Here is a 20,949-nt window from a genome sequence, read left to right on the forward strand (position 1 = left end):
GTTGAATGTCCTGTGTAGTGCATTAACTTCATAGTGTATTTCCATACTTGTGGTTCTGGTGTAAATGGGATTTGTAGGAATATTTTTGTAAGAGCAGCATCTGCCAGCTGAAACAGTCAGCAAAAAAGAAATGGATTGGACCCGTGTGGGGTATTCCTGGACTCATCGAGGTATATCTAACTCCACAAGGAACAAGAGAATGATGCTTGACAGCATGTTAAAGGATATTAAGACATCATCGTATTTGAAATGGTTTGTCTAGCTTTTGTGTGTAAAGGTGGGACCATATATGCTTTTTAATCTCTGGAATAGGCTAGCCATAGTTGACCCACTATTCAAGAAGTACTCATGTTCTCCCAGACGAAGTATTCCTACTTCCTGGGTTTTTTTATTTATGAAGAATTCTTAATTTCTAATTCATAATACTCATACATTTTTAAGATAACTTAAAATAAACACTAATAAACAGCATTGATAACTTGTACTTTTTCTTTCGATATGCAGTTGCCGCACGCCATGGATTACAGAGTCTTGGAAAAGTTGCTATTTCAAGGAGGATGCCTCCCCCAGCTAACCTCCCCAGTCTCAAAGCAGAGAACAAAGGCAATGACCCAAATGTGAACATTGTGCCTAAAGATGGCACAGGATGGGCTTCAAAACAAGAACAGCACGAAGAAGAAAAGTAAGTGACCAATGAGATCTGGGTGGTTTTGCTGTGCTGTTTTTCTCAAGTTTTTCAGAAACAAGGGTTGAGCAGGTCCTGGGAAGAAATTGGCTAGACTTCACTGCCCTCAAGATAGCTACCAGAGAGGATTTAGCACTGCTATTAATTTTTGTGAGAAAGAATCTTGCTATTGGGGAGATAAATGTTGGGGGGGAGTTATTAAAACAAAAATGCCCCACGCTTCAGTTGAAAGCATTTTGCTAACAAATTCCATGTGAGAACATGAGCGTTTCCTTTAGCCACCTGCCGTGGCTACCTTTGTGTAAGCTTTGATGGCTGCTTAAAGGCGATACTACAGCAACATTCAGTGTAATCACCTTACAAATTTTCTGAAACTCTAGGAAGAACCCTTATGTACACAGCAGCTAAATTAAATAGTAACTTGCAAGTTTGTGAGAGTATGCAAAAATCTGTATATTAGTGTGATTGTACTGATGCATGGCAGAGAGAGCTCAAAAATTCTTGGCTTGTATACATTTGTTTGAATGTCTGCTTTATTTTCCTAATGTTTTTTCATATTTGTACTTTGTTTGGTTGGTGCGCCATAAATTCTACAGACTTACAAAAAATTTTCTATCTTAAACTTTACAGTATTGTTTCACACTCCCCCAATATGTGATATAAACAAAATGGAATTGATGGTGATGCACTGCTGTATACAGAGTATAACTTTCCGTGCTCAGTAAAGTTTCATCTGCTGTTTTTCACACTTGTACAGGAGGTCAGCTGAAGAAAACAGAGTAAAATTCAATATCTAATTAGAAAGTATTTTAAAGTACATCTTTTGCCATGTAAGCTTAAAATAGGATATGATTATCACTACAAAAGTAGAAGTGGGTATTAAATGTTTATACCTTAACATATAAATTGTTCTGAAAGATACTTGAAACGAGGCACTGATTGTATGTTACTAGCACTTGTGAAAGCGAAAGAGGATTAAAATATGTTCTTCGCCTTCTTGCTGTCCCTCTTTTTTCTCCTTGTGTACTTTCCTGCATCTAAATGTCAGGTTTTGATATCTCTGAAAAGCTGTTAGAGTTCAGGAGTGTAGTGTTGTGTTTAGCTTTTTGTTTTAAGCTTATGAAACTACATATTTACAATTTTCTTTGTGGTGTTTTGTATGGTACTTTAACAACATCTTCCTGCACTTCAAGGTCACTTAGACTTTGTCTAGTTAAATCTATGTTGAGCCAGTAGCTTGCTTGGCTAAAACACACTTTATCTGCATTTTTGCCTGCCTTTCCATAGCCTGCTGCATGTGTTATTCTAGTAGCTGATGTTGCTGTTAAATAAATAGCTGTCCCTTATCTGCAACTGGAAGGTGTTTGCCTAGTAGGGGGGAGGCTTTCGTTCCCAGGAACAGGTGTGTATGCCCAGGCCGTGAGTAAATTCTCCTGAATTCAGACCACCTAATGCATTTGCTCAAATCTTCAGACCATTTTTGTAACTACTGCTGTATTTCTCCGGTATTGCAGTATGCTTATAAAAAATGCAGTTCACATGTAAAGTGTTTTGGTATTCTTCTTGCAAGTGTTGTGTATAAATGTAACATCTTGGTATTAGTTTGCTTCAGTTTAATTCTTCTTCTCTTGAATCACTGCATTGGAGTTCACATGAGTGAGTTGTTTCCTGTGATTATGAATTTTTTTTCTGCTGCTTGCCCAAGTTGTCACTCTTCCTCTGGGTATTGCTTCATTCCCTTTTTCCTGGATAGTGCAGCCTGATGTGTGTTGATTTGATTAATTCAGCTGGCATCAAGCTGAGTTCTTACCCTTACCAAAACCCACACCCCTAGGACAGTGTTCATATAACTCAAATTCTGAATTGGCTTGGCCTTGAAACAGTAGAAATGCAAGGAATAAGCTCCTCAGTAGTCCTGTCCCTTGTTTAACTTGTGTGACAAAGTACAGCCATGTAAGTTACAACTTCCCCTTAGCAAGTGTGCATCTATAAGGAACTACAGCTAAGTAGAAAAGATGATTTTTTTTTATTTATTTTTTAATTGTGGTAATCTGTGGAAACATATGAAAATTGCGTTCAGTTATCCTTGTAAGAAGCCAGTGTGTTTCTCCCCAGCAATGATTGAGTTTTTTGGGGATAGTTAACTGCTATGTCAGTTCTAAGACTGCTGTGTAGTGCTTTTGGGTTGACCACTGCAGAACCCAAGTGGAACGGAGTTCTCGGTAGCGGTCCTCAGAAGTTTAGGATTACTTTAGGATCTATTTAAAGCATTAATAACTGTTTATTTTAAGTCAGCTGACGTGGTATTGCACTAGTTACCTCTTTACTGGTATCATAAAGTGATCCTGTGGATTTGCCCCATAACTCCTGTTTTATCAGAATTACTGCTAATGAGCTGGAGGTCTTGACTTGTAGACACTAATGCTTTGGCGTCTTAAGTTAACTGAATATGCAGATTTAGAAATAGCTATTGAAAGAAGTTAAGCAACATAACTGAATCTGTAGACTAGAAGGATCTTCAAAAATATGCCTATTTTTTATATTGGACAAAATTGAGTGCTTATGTCTGCCTTTTTATTGCTAAGGTGGTGAAATTGAGACACTGTTCTTAATAGACTTAAAATTCTGGGCTCCAGTTCATGGTACCCGTAATTCTTTCAATTATGTCTTTAGCTTTCCTTACCAGTTCCTTCGTAATTTCTGACATATATTTACCTTCTTTCTCTCAGTTCACGGTGGTCTTTAAATGCTTCCCTCTAACTCCTGAGGCAAGAGAACATTATTCCAAGTTATTCCCTTCCATGGTTGTAGATCGATTGTTTTTTGATTGTCCAGTACACTACTTCATTATAAAAGTTATATATAAGTATATATTATAATAAGTTATATATAAATTGTAATTCTGTTCATGCCTGACTGCATTTTGTGCCCAGCCATTTTCATTCATTCCTCTCCACTTTGGGAAATCTACTCTTGAAAGAATTAGCTGATTTATTCCAATTTTTAACTGCTACTGCAACTTCTTTTTATATAAGAAAATGCTTTTTCTGCAGAACAGTAGTTATTGGTTCTTCAGCTGCATAGCTACCTCATTTCATCCACTTGTTTGCTTTAGTAATCCTGATGATTGTATTCGGTGCTCACCCTCTTGTATTCACAAGTGCTTTTCCTCTTAATTCCAGACAGCCAGACGTGCCGCAGACACAGCCAAAACCTGCTGTTCCTGCTCCTCCAGAAGCAGCTCCTGTTGCCAAATCATGGGCCAACACCAAACCAGGTGGACAAGATGGTAAGTGATGTCAAGGTGGAGGGGTTCTTGACTAGCCTGGGAGATTGTGAATGCTGCTATGAAAGACCCCCAGACTCAGCAGTCATTTGAGTCTTGACCGGGGCAGTTGCGACTACAAATGCTGTGGAAGCAACTTTCTAGGCTGGCAGGTGAGCCAGTTCCCGGCCACTCAAGCAAACTCCAGGCTGATTTAGCAGCAGGCCTGACTGTCTTTAAAAGGGCTGGTATAGTCACCTCTTTTGGATTGACAGGGAAAATGATGGTGACAGCGTAAGATCTTGACCATGGCTGTAGTGAGGAGGGAAAATCTCAAGTCAGTAGTTGCAGTGTGTGCAATTTTGGCATGGGAAGGAGAACCATAAACAGTGATCATTCTAATAATTCTTGCTCATTTTGTAGAAAATGTCTGTAGTCTTGCTTCTATTTAAATGTGTGCTACAGCAATACTTTTTCCTCTATTTTGTAGATTCCTTGATTATTTTTGTTTCAAAGTGATAGTTTTCAGTTAAGCTTTTTTCTGGGAAAAGCATTAAAGGTGTGTTTTAGGTTTTTTTAACATAATTGTATGAAAGGGTGGAGACCTGTTTGTATCAGCATGAATCTTAGCTTGAGTGTTTTCATTACAGTTGTAAGATCAGAACTAAATCTTGAACAGATTTTTATAATTGCTTGTAGAATGAGAGGTTACTTTGAATTCCTGTGTCTTCATTATGAAAATAACCTGCAACCTGTTTTATTCCTTGAAATTGATAAGCTTTCTGTGCCTATAAAACAGTTTTGGCTTCCAGATTGAAGAAGTGAGTTCTCTTCTGGGTAGAGATCTTAGAATAGTAAAATCTGAATTGCATGAAGGTAACTTCTGAGCCATTATATGGGGTTAACATTGCATATCTAATGATTTTGTCTTTTTTTTTTTTTTGCAGTAAGTATTAGAAGTGACAACTCTAGATTTTCCACTTGCTCTCCTCTCTAATGTTCAGTGTTTCCTTCATTGTCAAATATAGGAGCTCTCCTCCTTTAAGCTTTTGCAGCATTTTTGTAGAATAATAAAAAAAGGATGTAATGCTGATGCAAAGTGATTTGCATACCAGCCTTTCTACATAAACTGATAAGATCATCTCTGTGACACAGGAAATAGTGATTCGGCTCAGTGGCTTCAAACTGCATTTAGCTAATTATTTTGTTGTTACCATGGCAGCTTGTGTGCCAAGCCCAGATGGCACCCTCATTTCATTCAATTAATGCAGTAGTGGGTTTGCTGTTTCAAGAAGAAATGCAGAATGTGAATTGGCATCAGCTGCTTGCTGTCCTCCTCAGTTTGAAACTCAGGATACACCTGTTGTGCTCATGCTTTCCTGATCAGCAGTTGGCTGGTGGAACTTGTAGTTTTTCCAGATGCCTTGTACGTGTTCCAGCAGTCATTCAGCCAGCCACCTCATGCTCTTTTAAGATGTCAGTTGAGTGAGGCAAGATTATATCCTTCTGTGGTGCTGTGCATGGCCGTGTAGAAAGAAAAGGCTTCTAAAATGTAATGGCAGCATGTATTTTCCAGCTCATGCACTGGCTAACAGTTGGGTTAATTGCTAGCATAACATCTTTGAATTCTTGCCTGACAATCTGGCTATTTCAGATTGACAGCTTAAGCGCAGTCAAGATCACTGAGGATGCTGTTACTTTGTAATTAAAACATTGTTGCTGCTGCTGTGTAGACCTGAGCAAAGAACCACCTTTCAAGATTCATAACACTCATGAATGTTGCATGCCACAGGACCTCCAATGAGGGTTCCCTGCCTGGCAGGCCATCTGGTTAGTGTGACTGGTTTTCAGTCCCATTAAGCAAGTTGTTGGTTGTAGCTGCTTGAGAGCATCAAGAGCCCAATCTCCGTTAACAAGAACAGTTAATGTGATCTGTAGTATGTAAAGTCGGAATGAAGATTGAAAGATTTCAAGGCATTTTGTAGGCACAGCGATAAGTGGTGGTATTTGTTGTCATGTCTTTACAAAGAAAGTATAAAGTGTAAGGAGTTTATCCTGTGCTTGACTCTTAATCTTAAAAAAACAACAACAAAAAAAACCCCCACCATACACCACCATGTCAGGATCCCTGTGTTTTATTGTTATGAAGGATTCTTTCACAGATCAGAGAGAACAGAAGCTTTTCTAGATGTCAGCTTAAAAAAAAGCATATCGTGGTGTGACTGAAACATTGGAGAAAAACTCTATAATACCCCTTTTTGAGTTTTAGAAAGCAGGATTGAGGGGGTTTGGATGGCATATGTTCAGAGCCCTTTTTGTGACTTTGCCCTATAGTCCATGTAACCTAACATGATGTCTCATATAATAGCCAGTAGTAGAGACCGGTATAGGAACAGGGCATTATTCAGGCTGTTGGAATAGAACTCTTCCCTCTCTAAAATTATCGGTGATTCAGTACTAGAATGCTGTTGACCTATAGGTCAGTATCCATTGGGGGCGAGGTATGGTGGCATTGATTGAAAGTAGATGATAACAAAACCTTGTAAAGAGGAAGACGTATGTATTTGGCTTCCCTACCATGTGCAACAGAGGCCTTAAATTCCAATCCTGATTTACAACGTCAAGGGGTGTAGAAATCAATGCTACAGTTCTGTTACTTTTCTCATAATGTAAAAAGCCTTTTAAAATCCTGAAGAATTGTTTGTAATTAGAACAGCAATTAATCTTAAGGGCTTATGCAATAGCATAGTTGCCCATTCGTGGGTTGGCTGTAGTAGAATAAAATGAAGGAAATCTCTGTCTAGAAAGGGGTATGTGTTAACAGAGCTGAGGAACTTAAGCTACTCCCTGTGTTAAGTCTGGTTCTGTTGTCCATAATTGCTCTCGGGTGCTTGTGGATTATTCTCAGCCCTGACAGGTGTGGTAGTTGGCCTAGTAAATGTAACAACTTCGGTAGCAAACATGAATGCTTTACAAGGATTGCTCTTTGCCTATGAGTTGTGTTACCAGTAAATTAATGCGGCTTTAAGATTTGCTTTTTAAGGATGATCAGGCTTTTACCACTTTCTGAACTGTTTTGACTACAGAAACACTTTGTGACTGTTTTACTGTGTAGGTCCAGCTATTCAAGTAAATAGTTATTTCCAGCAAGAGTTTCCCAGTCTGCCGGCAGCTGGGGATCAGGAGAAGTCAGGCAAAGAGAAAGATGCACCTGAAGAGCTGCATGGATCAGGACCCAGTTTGCGACCACAAAGTAAGTATATACTGAAATTTTTTTTGTGAAATCGCACAGATTTATATGGAAGTTGTTGCCCCATACAAAATGAATAGATTGCTTTAATCAGCACACTCCTACACTGAAGAAACAGATGTTGGGGTCTTTGCTTTACTGTGTTGCTGATGTGTGGAAAATGGGGCATTTAATCATACCCTGCAGTTCACTTTCTGTTTTCCCAACTTAGTCAGTACTCCACTTGTGCTCCCAGGAACATTTGTTAGTTGCACAATACTGATGTTTTCTTCTAGCTGCTGGATGTCACAACAGCTAAAATAAGTATTTGAAGAACTCTCCCAGTATTAACTAATTATATAAAACATTGTGAGGGTTGTACTTAAATGGTTAGTACTCTTATGAGTAACCTGAATCCTGAATGGGAAGTTTAATCCACAGGATGCCAAAAGAGTGGACTGTGATTTGAAAGGCATTGACATCTTTAGCTCATGGCTGAGGTGCTCTGACTAGCTGGATCTTTCAGCTGTGGGGGATTAGATGTAGTGAAAACAAACATAACAGTGTTGTTTTCACATGTCTCAGTGAAGAAATGAAGGAAGTATTGCTTCCCCAGATCCTTTTAATGGGGGAGGCATTTGAGATCGTTCTTGTTTCCAGTGGAAAACCAGGATTCCCTTTTTCCTCAAAAGTTTGTTTTCTGTGAGGTTTGATGGAGTAGGGATCCTTCCCTGCATTGCAGGTGGCACTGTCTTGTGCCATTAATAGGCAAGATGTGCACTGCTTTTAGAGGGCTTGGGCTCTTGAGGAATCCTTAAGTCCTTTCTGTGTTACAGGTCTCAGTTTTCCTTGACTTGTCAGGTCCTGCAGGCTGAGGCTGTGTGCTTGTTCAAGTCCTTGCTTCATTTTGATTTAAAGAATATGTTGTCAAGAAATTCAAGAGATGTCCAGCTCCAAATTAGGAAAGTAGTTACGTATATCTATTCCAGCCTCCTGCAGGCAGTTACAGTTTTGGTCAGCACTGTACATGCTATATTAAGCCCTTTTGGGTCTGACAGCAGAAGGCTGAGCAAACTTGGCGAGTACTGCCCCTTTAGCAGCTGTGCTCCCCAGCAAAGATAAGTGGAAGAACTGTAATAGATACTTCACAGCATAGTTTAACACCACTTAAAGGGTTTGTGCTCCTAAAGGCACGTTATTTACAGTGTGTGTCTGAATTTTCGTTGGTCCCCTTGACTTTGAGCACTGCTCTGAAGTTTACACACACACTTTTTTTTTTCCCCCCTAACCCATGCTCTATAGACAAACTCGTAAGACTGGACTGCTTGGCACAAGTGATAAGGTTATTAAAATCCCTTACGTTTCCTGGACTTCTTGTTAGACATTCACACCCAGAAGTACAGCCTTCATCCCTTCTATTCCATCCTTATTAGACAGAGATACAAGCCAGACTCTCGGTATCTCTGTCATCACTTAGAAAAATAATACACAGGTGTATGTCATTTAGAGCTGCTTGAGAGTTTCGTGGTAGGCCTTTGCTGCCGAAGAAGCTTGATCTTTCCTTTGACAGCATCTTCACACTGAGTCAACAGTGGCCCACTTATCACAGCTATTTCTCTCCTGTGCTATTATCACTATCCTTCCTAAATTGCATTGTGTTTTGGAAGGTAGAGTAGGACACCTAGAGCAGCCTATAAATTTAACTCTTACCCGTAAGGAACACACCAGTCTGTAAGGCTGAAGAGGATTAGAAAACAGCCTCTGTTTTCTCAAGTAGTCATTGCTTGGTTTCAGTACCAAATACGATCATGTCTGCACAGATCACTGTGTCACTGAAAACTGGGTAGTTATGCCTGTCTGTAAATCTGTAATATAAAGTCTGTTCTTGTGTTTTCCTCATACTGATTCTGTCCATGCAGATGCTACTAGTTGGAGAGAAGGTGGTAATAAGAGCAACTCGCCCAGTTCTCCAACTGATCAAGAAGCTAAGGGTCTTGGGCAAGAAGATGGTAATGCTACACCAGCAGAGCAGAACGATGGCCAGAAGGCAGCAGAGAAGAGGGATGTGCGGCTACCCCAGATCCCTCAGCCCAAGCTGAATGGCCAGCAGCAGCCACCTATCTCATCTCAGTACAGAGCAATGATGCCACCTTACGTAAGTGATGGTTACATGAAAAGTTCCTAAGCAGCAGGGATTGATTATTAGCTCATCTTATTTCCTTATGCTCCTTTCTCCTCCTTCCACGGAATGCTTAGCTGTTCCGCTAGAAGGGTGGGATTGCAAACCAACTCTTCAAAGGATGTGGTTGCCTGTGGCTCCTCCTGCTACACCGAGTTTAAACTTGTCAGGAGTTGATTGACACTTGTAATCACCTTGATGACATTGTCACACAGTTGCAATATTAAGCAAACTGTCTTGAGAGAAGAGTTTTGCTTTACTTCCATTGTGATTCCTTTGATCTCAGTATGCAATTATATTTTTTTAACGCATGGTTCCTGTTTTTAAAACATTTTTAGATGTTTAATCAGTATCCTAGAATGGCATATCCTCCTTCCATGCAAGGTCCAACAAGGTTTCCCAATTCTGAACCTAGCAGGTAAGAAACCTTACAAGTGGTGGTGTTGTGAGGGTATGAAGTATGTTTGTGACTCAGTGGGGAAAAAACAAAGAAAGCAAAAAAATTGCACTGAGTATCTTGATTATGATTATACACTGCATAAGTAATGCTACTGCTTAGTCTCACAAGTTTGGCTTGTGAGTGAAGCAGTGCTGTGGAATGATTTGTATTTTGACAATTCAACTGCAAAACTTGAGGGAATTCTGTACATTACAGCATTTTTGATTGAGAAGGGCAGGAGTCACCTGGGGATACCACTGACACTTCAACCAGTATTTTGCTTGTAAAAGGACTCTTCCATTGTTATAATGAAAGTAATTAATTCCTGGTTCTCGACTCTAATGCCCACTGGTTAAAATAGAACTGTAATGCATTATAAAATTATCTTTCTTCTTTCTGTGTATTTCTCCATAGTTGAGGATTGCTGTGCACATGTGTGAGGAAATGGGGGATGCTATAGGCAGTAGGGTACAAACTTTGACAGGTGATCTGTGGTTGGGATCAGGAAGAGGACAGAAAAGTTGAGAGGGATGGCTGGAAGAACTTGAGTATAGGAGTAGGGAGAAGGTACAGAATCTTTGATAGTGGGAAAGCATGAAGAGTATGAAGAAATATCTGCAAGGTGGAATAAATTGGTGTTAAGAAGCATGCCAGATCTATGCAGTGTGTTGGTTGAAATCTAAAAGGTGTGTGATTTCTCTACTGTTGATTGATGTTTGGCTTATTTGTGAAGGGTGCATCAAGGCTATAGCATCTAACGTTTCTCTTTCATAAAGAACCAACTGGTGGTGTAGCAGTAATTACTTGAACTACTGTAGTTGCATGTGTGCATGATAGCTCACATTTCTACTGTATTTGAAAGACTACTGTATACTTCAAATAATTGCCATACAAGTTGACATTTAATCTAGTAATTTTGTGGATAAATAGTGATAGTAGCCTTTGTTTCTCTTATTTTTTTAGAGGGCCAAGGGGAAGAGGACCACCTTCGTGGTGTTCAGAACCTATTGAGCGCCCATCCATTCTTAGTGCTAGTGAACTTAAAGAACTTGATAAATTTGATAATCTAGATGCTGAGGCCGATGAAGGCTGGGCAGGTAAGAACATTAGATCAGTGGTTTCTGTTATTTGTGCATTGAATCTTTCTGAAAGATTAATTGAATGTTTGCTTATGCATCAGGTGCTCAGAGTGAAGTGGATTACACTGAGCAGTTGAACTTCAGTGATGATGATGAGCAAGGAAGTAGTCAAAAAGAGAAGGAAAGCGGGTGAGTTGGTATTGCCAGTTGGGTGTGAATGCCACTTAACTAGCTTAGCTTTTGGGAAGATTGAATGAAATGAGTGCAGGTACTAGTTCCGATAACATTTATTCCAGTAATTTAATACTTTCTTAAATTGCAAAACTGCTTGCAGACTCTGGTCAGCTGGGCGTGTAGTAGAAATTATTCTTGCTGTGAGAAACTTCTGCTCTTGCTAAGAAACATTGAGGATAGAAGATAAATCACCTGTGTGGGGTACATCTTACGTTTCTCTTTTTTCTTTGCACATAGTGATGAACAAACACCATCAAAAGATTCCCAGGCTTCTGATGGCCAGAAGGAAGCAGAAGAACAGACAAGTGCTAAGTCTGGCACCCAGGTTTCCACAGCAGCAACCAAAGGGTCTTACAGCAAAAGCTCTCCACTCGATCAGGTTTGTGTGCTCTTCTCTTCAGCTCTTCTGGCAACAGCCTTGTCAGGAGAGATCCTGCTTGGATGTCTTTCCAAACTGACAGGTCAGTTAAGGTTATGAACATGAGTGAAAGCGTTAGCTACTGAAAGCATTAGCTGAGCTGTGGTAACTGATCAGGTGCTGCTTAGTCAACTTGGCTGCTTCTGATCGCAAAATAAAAATAGTACGTCTTTATCTATTGTGTTCCAATGCACAGTTGTGAGGGGGTGAGAACTCTTGTGTCAGTTACTGTGACTCAACTGACAAGCTTTAACTTGATACTTTTGTCTGTCCATCCCTGTAACAGTGAATGAAGCTTTTCTGGTGTCCATCGTGTTTTATAGTAGCACAGAGTAAATACCGCCCGGTTGTTCCACACATTTTTCCTGGGTGGAGTTTGGGGTTTTTTTTGGTATTATGACCCACTTAATTCAGTGCAACTTAGATGTAATGTGTCAGCTTCCTTCTGACATGTCAGGCAGATAGATTTTATACAGACCATGTAGAATTCGTCAGCTCAGCTGTTTTGGTTTTTGGTTTATCCTCTAGCAGAGGAAGATTGGCAACCACCTCAGCTTATGCCTGCTTTACCCTATTTTTACTTCCCCCATCCCCCCTAAAAAGCTACTTTTGGCTTTGTCTGAACACTTCCCAGAAATGTTGTCTCTTGACACCAGTAATAATGAAGATGAGGGATCTTGAATTGTTTTTTCATGTGCTTTCTCTCTATATAAAGATCACATTGTTTTTCAGGGTTTGATGCTACATTGAATCTGAGGAAAAAAGTGCAGTCACATAAGCTCTGAAGTTTGGATGTGTGAATTTTTACAGTAATTGTTTAGCGCTCAGTACATAAAGTGGAAGTGTTCTTGCCTTTGTTTTGCATGCAAGTTTGTATCATGTGCAGATAGTTCACTAGGTGTAGTATCTTAATGCAGTAGAAAACAGTAAATCTAAAACTTGTCAGTTGGAATGTTGTCATGAGTTAGCTTAACCCTGGTACTGTCTTGGATCCAATAGGATCGGGCTCCAGCACAGTCTTCTATACATGAAAGAGGTGGTCCTGCTCTTCATCCAAAATCTATTCTACCACCGGTAAGAAAGATTAGAATTGTCTTATTTCCTAGAGTTAAATTCTTTAATGCTGTGGTGGAGGGATTTAGACTAAGAAAAGTAAAAATATGCCTCACGTTAGGGATAAGTCTTCTCTTCAAGAAGAAAATGGTCATAGTGTCTGGGACCAGTAAGAATGGGATCCCAGCAGCAGTTGTGCTGCTAAGTGTGTAAGAAAGCCTCATCTAGTAAGTTGCACATGAAATGCATGAGAACTTCAGGAGCTTTCAGTTATCCTGCCTCATTTGGGAACTAGAAAGGAGAGGGGCATGGGAGCAATGCTGGAGGGCTGGCTGCCAAGGCAGACGGGGAGATGAAGTCCCAACTGAAATGTGTACGTACATACATACGAGTTTTCAACAGTCCTTATTAAAATCTCTGTTATCCTGAGCTACCTTGAATTTCCTTGGCTCCTTGGGGGACTTTTGTGTGAGATCTGCCCTGGGTCTCTGTGATTGAGAGCAGGCTGTGACCAAATCTAAGAGAGGTTGATCATTTTTGCTATCACTTTGCCTTGGTGATGGTAAAGACTGAATCTTTACCTCTCCTTCCTGAGCTTGGGTTGCATGAGTCTGAACTGAAGCAGGAAGGTGGTGAGGGCTTGCTTTTTCTTCCAAATCTTGCTTTTCAGAGGTGTCATGCAAAAACATGTGTAGACAAATAGTTAAAATGCAGTATTTCAGCTGGCTGTTTATATAATACGTGTTCAGCTTGACTTAATTGATTTTAATATTACAGCACCCTCCTCCCCCTGATCGCCAGTTAGGACCTGGAAGGCAGGGACCCTTTCCCCCTAAACCAGTACCAGATGAAGATGAAATTTGGAAACAGAGGAGAAGACAGCAGTCAGAGATATCCGCTGCAGTTGAGCGAGCCCGTAAGCGGCGGGAAGAGGAAGAAAGAAGAATGGAAGAACAGCGAAAAGCAGCTTGTGCTGAAAAGCTAAAACGGTTAAATGAGAAATTTGGCTGTGTGACAAAACCCTCCCGGGAAGACCCTCTGAAAGAGAGAGAGAGGGAGAGGGAAAGGGAGAGAGAGAGGGAGCGGGAGAGGGAGAGGGAAAGGGAGAGAGAGAGGGAGCGGGAGAGGGAAAAGGAGAGGGAGTGGGAGAGAGAGCGAGAAAGAGAAAAAGAGAGGGAGAAGGAAAAGGAAAAAGAGAGGGAAAGGGAGAAGGAAAAAGAAGAAAAAGAAAAACTGGAGAAGGCAAAAGAGCAAGAAGGGGAGAAAGAGAAAGAAAAGGAGGTCGAAAAAGAAGAGAAGGAAAAAGAAAAAGAAGAGGAGAAGCCAGCACATGACATTCCTGAGCCTGTAGAACCTGTGGCCACACATGTGGTAGAAAAACAAGAAAGTGAAACCAGAAATAACAAGGAAGAAAAAGGTACGCTTGCATGCAAGTAGGAGTTGTCTGTCTGAAAGCTGAGCCACAGAGCATAATTATAATCTAGGAGTCTTAATTTGCATACTTAACCCATGCATCATAGACCATGGTTTTTCCTGGCACATTACAGCTGCTAACTGTCCTTTGAGCTAGACCTGTTTGCCCAACTCATCAAAATGTTAAAGGAAAAATTGAGTTCTGTGATTTAGACTCGACTTTGAAGAATACAGAAAGAAAAGCAGGCTTTGTTTACTTGCTAAATGAGGATTAGCAGCTCATGTTGCTACAACTCAAAGTAAATTATTTCAGATCTTCTGTTCTTCCAGCAAGCCTAGAGAAATAGACACAAAGAGCACCTGTTTAAACTTGGTGCGTTATTTGTAGTGGAACTTGAATGCCATAGGAGAACTCTTAGGCTGTGCTTAATAAGGTTGTGTTATACTTTAAATGTGTAAAAGTGATTGTAAAACCAAACCTTGGTTCATAAAAAAAGTTGGTTTAGATGTAATGTGGTAGCATTAATGCAGCACTTAAGTCACATAATAGTTGCAACCTGAATGCCAGTGCCAGAGTTTGAAAGGGAGACTTGAGATGTATTAACAACAGTTGTTCTGAAGGGTTGTTCTTAACTTTTCTGCCTTTATTTTAAAAGTTTTGGAAACTAAGACTGTGAGGTTAGAGAAGGCAGACTTTTCATTTTAGAACAACATCCTTTATCTGACATGGTGGTCAAATTGTCATAGTTTTAAGATTCACCCTTGTCTCCCACATGCGTGTGGTTTTTTTTTCAGAAGATCAAGCAGTCTTTACCCGACAAGATAGTGGTCGGAATGAGAAAGAGATTTCACAGGTGACTCATGAAAGTGAGCCAGATTCAGGATCTCAGCCTCGTCCTGCTGTTTCCTCAGGCTATTCTAAACAGTTCCAGAAATCATTACCACCAAGATTTCAGAGGCAGCAGGTAACTAACCAATTCATTAAAAGAAGGAAACTTACTAAAAGAATGATGTCTTCTGCCTTACTCTAAATAACAATGAAAGCTTAAGTGTTGGTTTCCGATATCTGTGATGTCAGCTGGAATTGCTCTGCATGAAACATTTACTGTTGCTTGCAAAGTATGTAAGTGAGCAGAAGGCAGGAGAGGCTTTTAAAATGGATTTTGCATCAGTTGTTGCAAGTAGGGTGTCTCCTGTGGAACCTGGGGTCTGATGATCATTGTGTCTGCAGCTTTTCCTTAAAGGGTGTGACACAAATGTGGTTTGGACTTGGGTCTCATGGTCTGAAGAGCACTTTGCATTAAATGACGTGCATGAAGTCATCACGTGAAGGTGGTTCTGTGTCTTGGCGGAAAACCAGCAGAACTGGAGCTATGCTAAATTGTCCAGTCTGTTTTTTTCCTAGCTCAACATGATGCATGTTTGCAATTAACTTTCAGAATGCTTAGTGTCCTGGAGATCATTGTACTACTTTTTTCCAAGGGTTATTTGAATTCTGCTCAAATCCTCATCATAACATAAAGTCTTGTAATACTGTTTTCTGTTATGCAGGAGCAAATGAAACAGCAGCAGTGGCAGCAACAGCAGCAAGGTGTCCTTCCACAGTCTGCTCCCTCACAGCCTTCTAGTGGCCCTGTCCCACCTCCCCAGCATAGACCCCTGTACCAGCCCATGCAGCCACATCCTCAGCATTTAGCTTCAATGGGCTTTGATCCACGCTGGCTTATGATGCAGTCTTACATGGACCCACGAATGATGTCAGGAAGACCTGCAATGGATATGCCTCCTATTCATCCAGGTAAAAATCTGGCAACTTTTTTTGGCTACTGAACTTGGTTTTGAAATAGAAATCTTTCCCTAACCACACTATGTATTGTAACAGTGAATGTGGGCGGGCTTTCTAAAAAGACAACTACGTTATTTCATTGTTTGAGACAAAATAGATTTTAGTAATACTGGCAAAATGATAGTCATGTGTCAATGTATATCTTTGACTATAAATCACAGCTTTCACACTGCAGACATTTTAGTTGCAGTTAAGGATGTATTCAAAATGTCAGCATAATCTTTTGTTAAAGCTGCCATGAGTTAGGTTGAACTGAGAAAAATAGTGTATTTACCATTAGTGTTTCATTACATGTTAGCACTTGACAGTACATTGCTTATTAAAAAAACCCCATGAAATATTGTTGATTTTATATTATGTATTAGCACCTCTAGAGCCTTACTGAATTTGTGTTTTCAGATTCTTGGCACTAAAAAGTCCTTCTTAATTTGTGGAATGACTATCTGACTCACAGTTTGGAAAGCTCTTGTGCATAAATAATGTCTGGCATGTAATGTAACGGAGTTACTTGCCCATTCCCTTACTCCTCATTAGCTGGATATCCTGAATGAGTGCAAGGAATGAATGGAGGAAATGGCAACCTAAGCAAAGACAGTGAAAACTGCAGAATTCCTTGAAAACATTACCAGAAAAAAGGAGCCAGAGTCCTTAATATATTGAGTACAAAAAACCCCCACCTGTCTGTACACTCATCTTGCCATTTGCCATACAGATCTCAGAGCAGAAACTTCACAAGTTCACAGGTCTGCAGACCTGGTTCTTCCCATTCTAGTGGAAGCAGACAGCTTTTCCTTTTGTTGGTATGTAGGGTACTAGTGATGAATATGATTTAGTCATTCTAAGGTCAGCTGGTAGTGAGCGGACATTTGGTTTCAAAAGCAGGAGGTACAGAGGAAGGGAGATCAGAGGAGACAGAATAGCATTGTTCTGTACCTCCCAATATGCTTTGTCTTGCGATAGGTTTCTTTGCTAATGATAAAATTGTTGAACTTAAATCTGTCACAGGAATTATGCCTCCCAAACCACTGATGAGAAGAGACCAGATAGAGGGATCAGCAACTAGTTCAGATTCATTTGAACATATAGCTCGCTCAGCAAGAGAGCACACTGTTCCTTTGTCAGAGCCCCGCATGATGTGGGGGTCAGACCCATACCCCCATGCAGAACCTCAGCAATCTAGTTCTCCTCCTAAGGTGTTAGAAGAGCCTGATGATTTGAGGTAAGCCTGGATGACTTACTCCTGCACATCACTTTCCCAAACCATACGTACTTACAGACTTGGCTGTGTAACTTCTGTTGCAAAACAGTTTAAACTGACTGAGTTATAGCTGCTCTTCACACAGAGCTTTAAAAGGAGTTGTGACTGGGGGTTGCAGTGTACTTCACACTGTTGCATAAAACAAGACGCCTGCTCTGTAGTAGGGTGTAGAAAGACAATTTACAAGTTGTTTAGAATCCTTAACCTAATCTGATGAATGGTGAATACCGTAATATTTGAATTTTCAGTTTCATGGAACACTCCTACAGTGTTGTCCTGTTTTCCGTCTGCCCTCAGTCATCCTTGTATCAGAGAACTTTTGCTCATGTGTATTAGTTTCAAAAGTGGTGTTTTAAGTACAAATAGTATAAAAGCACACAGTCAGTTTTTGACCTTTGCTGCATGATGAGTGGTCAGGAAGGCATCATCTACATCTTAAAAGTACCCCGAAATTTTTGCGGTACTGCTGCCTAGGTAACACTTGTGATACTAGCCTGCTAACTTGGGGGCTCCATTTGAAATCGCATGTATAGCCATTAACAATAATAGATTCGTATAGCTAATTGCACATTTGACACTGTACTCTTAACCAGGATAGAATAAAAAAAGGATTAAAAAAAAAGCAACCTCTACAAGTTACAGCTGCTATGAGAATTAATACCTATTATTTCCTAGAGCTTACATTAATCCTTCCTAGGAAATTATTTTATTTAAGTAAATATTTGAGTAATTTTTTTCCCCTCAGCCCTAACATTCTTGAATGCTTGCTGCTTAGGTCTGAGGCACACTTGGAGCAAGAACGAGTTGCTGTCCCTGCCACTGCTTATCCTGTAGAACACAACCAATTGGACTCTCATCCAAAGACAGACTTTTTCAGAGAATCAGAAGTAGAAGTACAGAAGTTCCCAAGCAGGCCTTTGGAAGATGTACAGCCTCTCCAGACTGACACACCTAACACTGCAGTTAATTTTGAAGGAGTGAATGAGAAAGGTACACACAGCTCTCCGGAAGAATTGGTACCTGTGGGGGAAAGTCACTCTTCTCTAAAGAGAAGCATTTCCCATGGTTCGAGTCACTCTCTAAAATCAGAAGACCAGAGGAATGAGACAGCAACAAATATCTCTAAATTAAATAACAGGCCTGTTGAGACAAAGGAGACAATTGAGAGACTCGAGATTAAGCCAAAAAAAGAAATTTTGATCAATAATAGAATGTCAGAAGGACCAAAACCTGAAAAAACTTTCAAACCTAAGTCTGAAACAAGATGGGGTCCTAGGCCAGGTTACGGCAGGAGAGACGAAGGTGGTGATAGACCAGTAAGAAGATCGGGTCCTATTAAAAAACCTGTGCTTAGAGATATGAAGGAAGAGCGTGAACAGAGAGAAGAGCGTGAACAGAGGAAGGAGAAAGAAGGAGAAAAGACAGCTAATGAAAAACCTAGCAAGTCTGAAAAAAGTGACAAAAAAGAAGCACCTCCAGTGCCACTGCCTCAGGCTGAGCCAGACACATCTGCCTCCAGCAGCACTCCTCTAGCTAAGAAGATAACCCAGGATGCTGCTCCAACACCAGCAAGCCAGGAGAGCGGTCAAACCGAGACCGCAGCTAAAGCTCCAATTCAGCCACCCGCGCCTCCAGTCCAGCAGCCGCTACCGGCTGCCCAGCCTGCCGCTCCGCAGCTCCCCCCTGCAGTGCAGCAGCAGCCCCTGCCTGCTCAGCCGGCAGCACAGCAGCAGCCCCATGTTCAGCAGCCAGCTACTGCAGTGAAGGAAGAAAAGCAGACTGAGAAGGTCGTTAGCAAGGAGGTTGTAGAGAAGCCACGCTTAGAAACTAGGCCAGTAAAAAGAGAGCCTGGCTTACCCCCTAGGACATACTGGAAAGAAGCTAGGGATAGAGACTGGTTCCCAGATCAGGGATACAGAGGCAGAGGTCGTGGGGAGTATTACTCTAGAGGTCGTAGCTACAGGGGTTCTTACGGAGGACGCGGTCGGGGCAGTAGAGGCCATAATAGAGAGTACCCACACTACAGAGATCCTAAGCCTAGAACAGAGCATGTGCCTTCGGGGCCTGTTAGGCAAAGAGAAGAGAGTGAAACTCGTAGTGAGAGCTCTGACTTTGAAGTAATCCCAAAACGGCGGCGACAGCATGGTTCAGAGACAGATTCTGACAGTGAAGTTCACGAAAGTGCAAGTGACACACTGCTTTCAGACAAAGACAGTCTAATCAAAGGCAAGCACCCAAAAAGAGAAGAGAGAGCTGATGGCAAGAAGCCTCCAAAGCCCCTGTCTTTCAAACCTGAACACAGTATCAGAGTAGACAGCAGATCCTTAGAAAAAACATACATAAGAGATGATGAGAACAAACCCAAACCAGGATTTCTTCCTAAAGGAGAGCCTTCTAGACGAGGCAGAGGGGGAATGTATAGACGTGGTGGCAGGGATCCTGGGGGGCGTCCTCCACGTCCATCCACAATAAGGAGACCAGCCTACAGAGACAATCAATGGAACCCTAGGCAAACGGAGATCATTAAACCAGAAGACGGGGAACCTCCAAGAAGAAATGAACATTATGGTCCTATACCAGTTGATAAAAGGCCTCCAAAATTTGAGAGAAAGTTTGACCCGAATAGAGACAGACCTCGAAGACAAAGGCCAGCTCGGCCTCCAAGGCAAGATAAGCCACCACGATTCAGGCGCCTAAAAGAAAGAGAGGCCGCCTCAAAGATAAGTGAGGCTGTAACCAATTCATCAGCAAGTGCCGCAGTTAGTAATGCAGTTAATGAGCCCTCCAACACTGCTCTGGATGTGTCGGGAAGTAAGACACCAGACTTGTCCAACCAGAATTCTTCAGACCAGGCAAATGAAGAGTGGGAAACAGCATCAGAAAGCAGTGACTTCAATGAGAGGCGTGAGAGGGATGAAAAGAAAACAGCAGATGCAGCAGCACAGGTGGCTGCAAAGGCAGGAGAAAACACTGGAGCTCCAAAAAGGGAAATAGCCAAAAGAAGTTTTTCTAGTCAGCGGCCTGGAATAGACCGTCAAAACCGACGTGGCAACAATGGTCCAGCTAAACCAGGGAGGAACTTCTCGGGGCCTAGGAGTGAGAGACGGAGTGGTCCTCCACCCAGAAGTGGAAAAAGAGGGTGAGTGCCATATTCTGTTAGGAAGCACATGTGGTCATGATCTTCTGTTGTCCTCTGTGGTTCAAAATCATTTGTTGCGACGGAGGGAAGACACAGTCACTCAATATGAGTGATCAGCAGACTTCATTTATTGTGCCTTACAGTCATCTTTTATACCTTGTTATAATTAGCTCATACGTATTACAAAAGTTAAGCTCATTATTGGTTAGTTGCCTAAATATCAAGCCCGCCCCTAGTTTCTCTTCTGTAGTTTTCTGTTCCCACCTGCAACATTCTTTTCCCACCGAAATTTTCCTGTTATTGTGTAACAAGAACAGCCAAAGACAGTGTATTTTTGCTTTACTTCAGATAAGCTGAGAGCGATGTGCATTTTTGTCCAGCCAGCTGGACTATGTCTATGTGACCCTTTTCAGCTAGCCAGTTATCCACAATCATTAGCAGTTATTTTAGATCTGTAGAATGGTAGAAAAGAGGGCAAAACAAACACATGAACCTGTGGCTATGTACTTTCTGTTTTTTCTGGTTTTATAGACACTGGGAACATGGAGCTAAGAGTAAAGTGTTCTTGTATGCACAGTGTTAAAAATGCCTAATTAAAAAAAAATAAATTGTAGTGCTGTTTGAGTAGAGCTGTATTTCTCAAGATTTGGGTGTAAGGTGCATTGTAATGTGAGCGGGTTTGCAGTTAATATGTAAATTGCTGCATTGCATT

The 20,949-nt window shown here is 41.1% G+C and overlaps 1 protein-coding gene across 22 annotated transcripts in view; it reads left to right on the forward strand.

The window, feature by feature from the left end:
• Positions 1-20,949, forward strand: part of PRRC2C (proline rich coiled-coil 2C) — a 75,527-nt gene that overhangs the window by 19,619 nt on the left and 34,959 nt on the right. For 21 of the 22 annotated variants that reach the window (XM_055814813.1, XM_055814817.1, XM_055814815.1 and 18 more), the window contains exons 3-16: positions 505-682; positions 3,868-3,974; positions 7,066-7,203; positions 9,099-9,334; positions 9,697-9,776; positions 10,761-10,894; positions 10,978-11,065; positions 11,348-11,489; positions 12,528-12,602; positions 13,359-13,998; positions 14,790-14,959; positions 15,546-15,792; positions 16,846-17,059; positions 17,874-20,237. In XM_055814813.1, the coding sequence (XP_055670788.1) occupies positions 505-682; positions 3,868-3,974; positions 7,066-7,203; positions 9,099-9,334; positions 9,697-9,776; positions 10,761-10,894; positions 10,978-11,065; positions 11,348-11,489; positions 12,528-12,602; positions 13,359-13,998; positions 14,790-14,959; positions 15,546-15,792; positions 16,846-17,059; positions 17,874-20,237 (4,813 nt within the window). The remainder of the gene's footprint in view (positions 1-504; positions 683-3,867; positions 3,975-7,065; positions 7,204-9,098; positions 9,335-9,696; positions 9,777-10,760; positions 10,895-10,977; positions 11,066-11,347; positions 11,490-12,527; positions 12,603-13,358; positions 13,999-14,789; positions 14,960-15,545; positions 15,793-16,845; positions 17,060-17,873; positions 20,238-20,949) is intronic. The other variant, XM_055814814.1, reaches the window with a different exon arrangement.

This window comes from Falco peregrinus, chromosome 10, assembly GCF_023634155.1.
Source record: "Falco peregrinus isolate bFalPer1 chromosome 10, bFalPer1.pri, whole genome shotgun sequence".
NCBI lineage: Eukaryota > Metazoa > Chordata > Aves > Falconiformes > Falconidae > Falco > Falco peregrinus.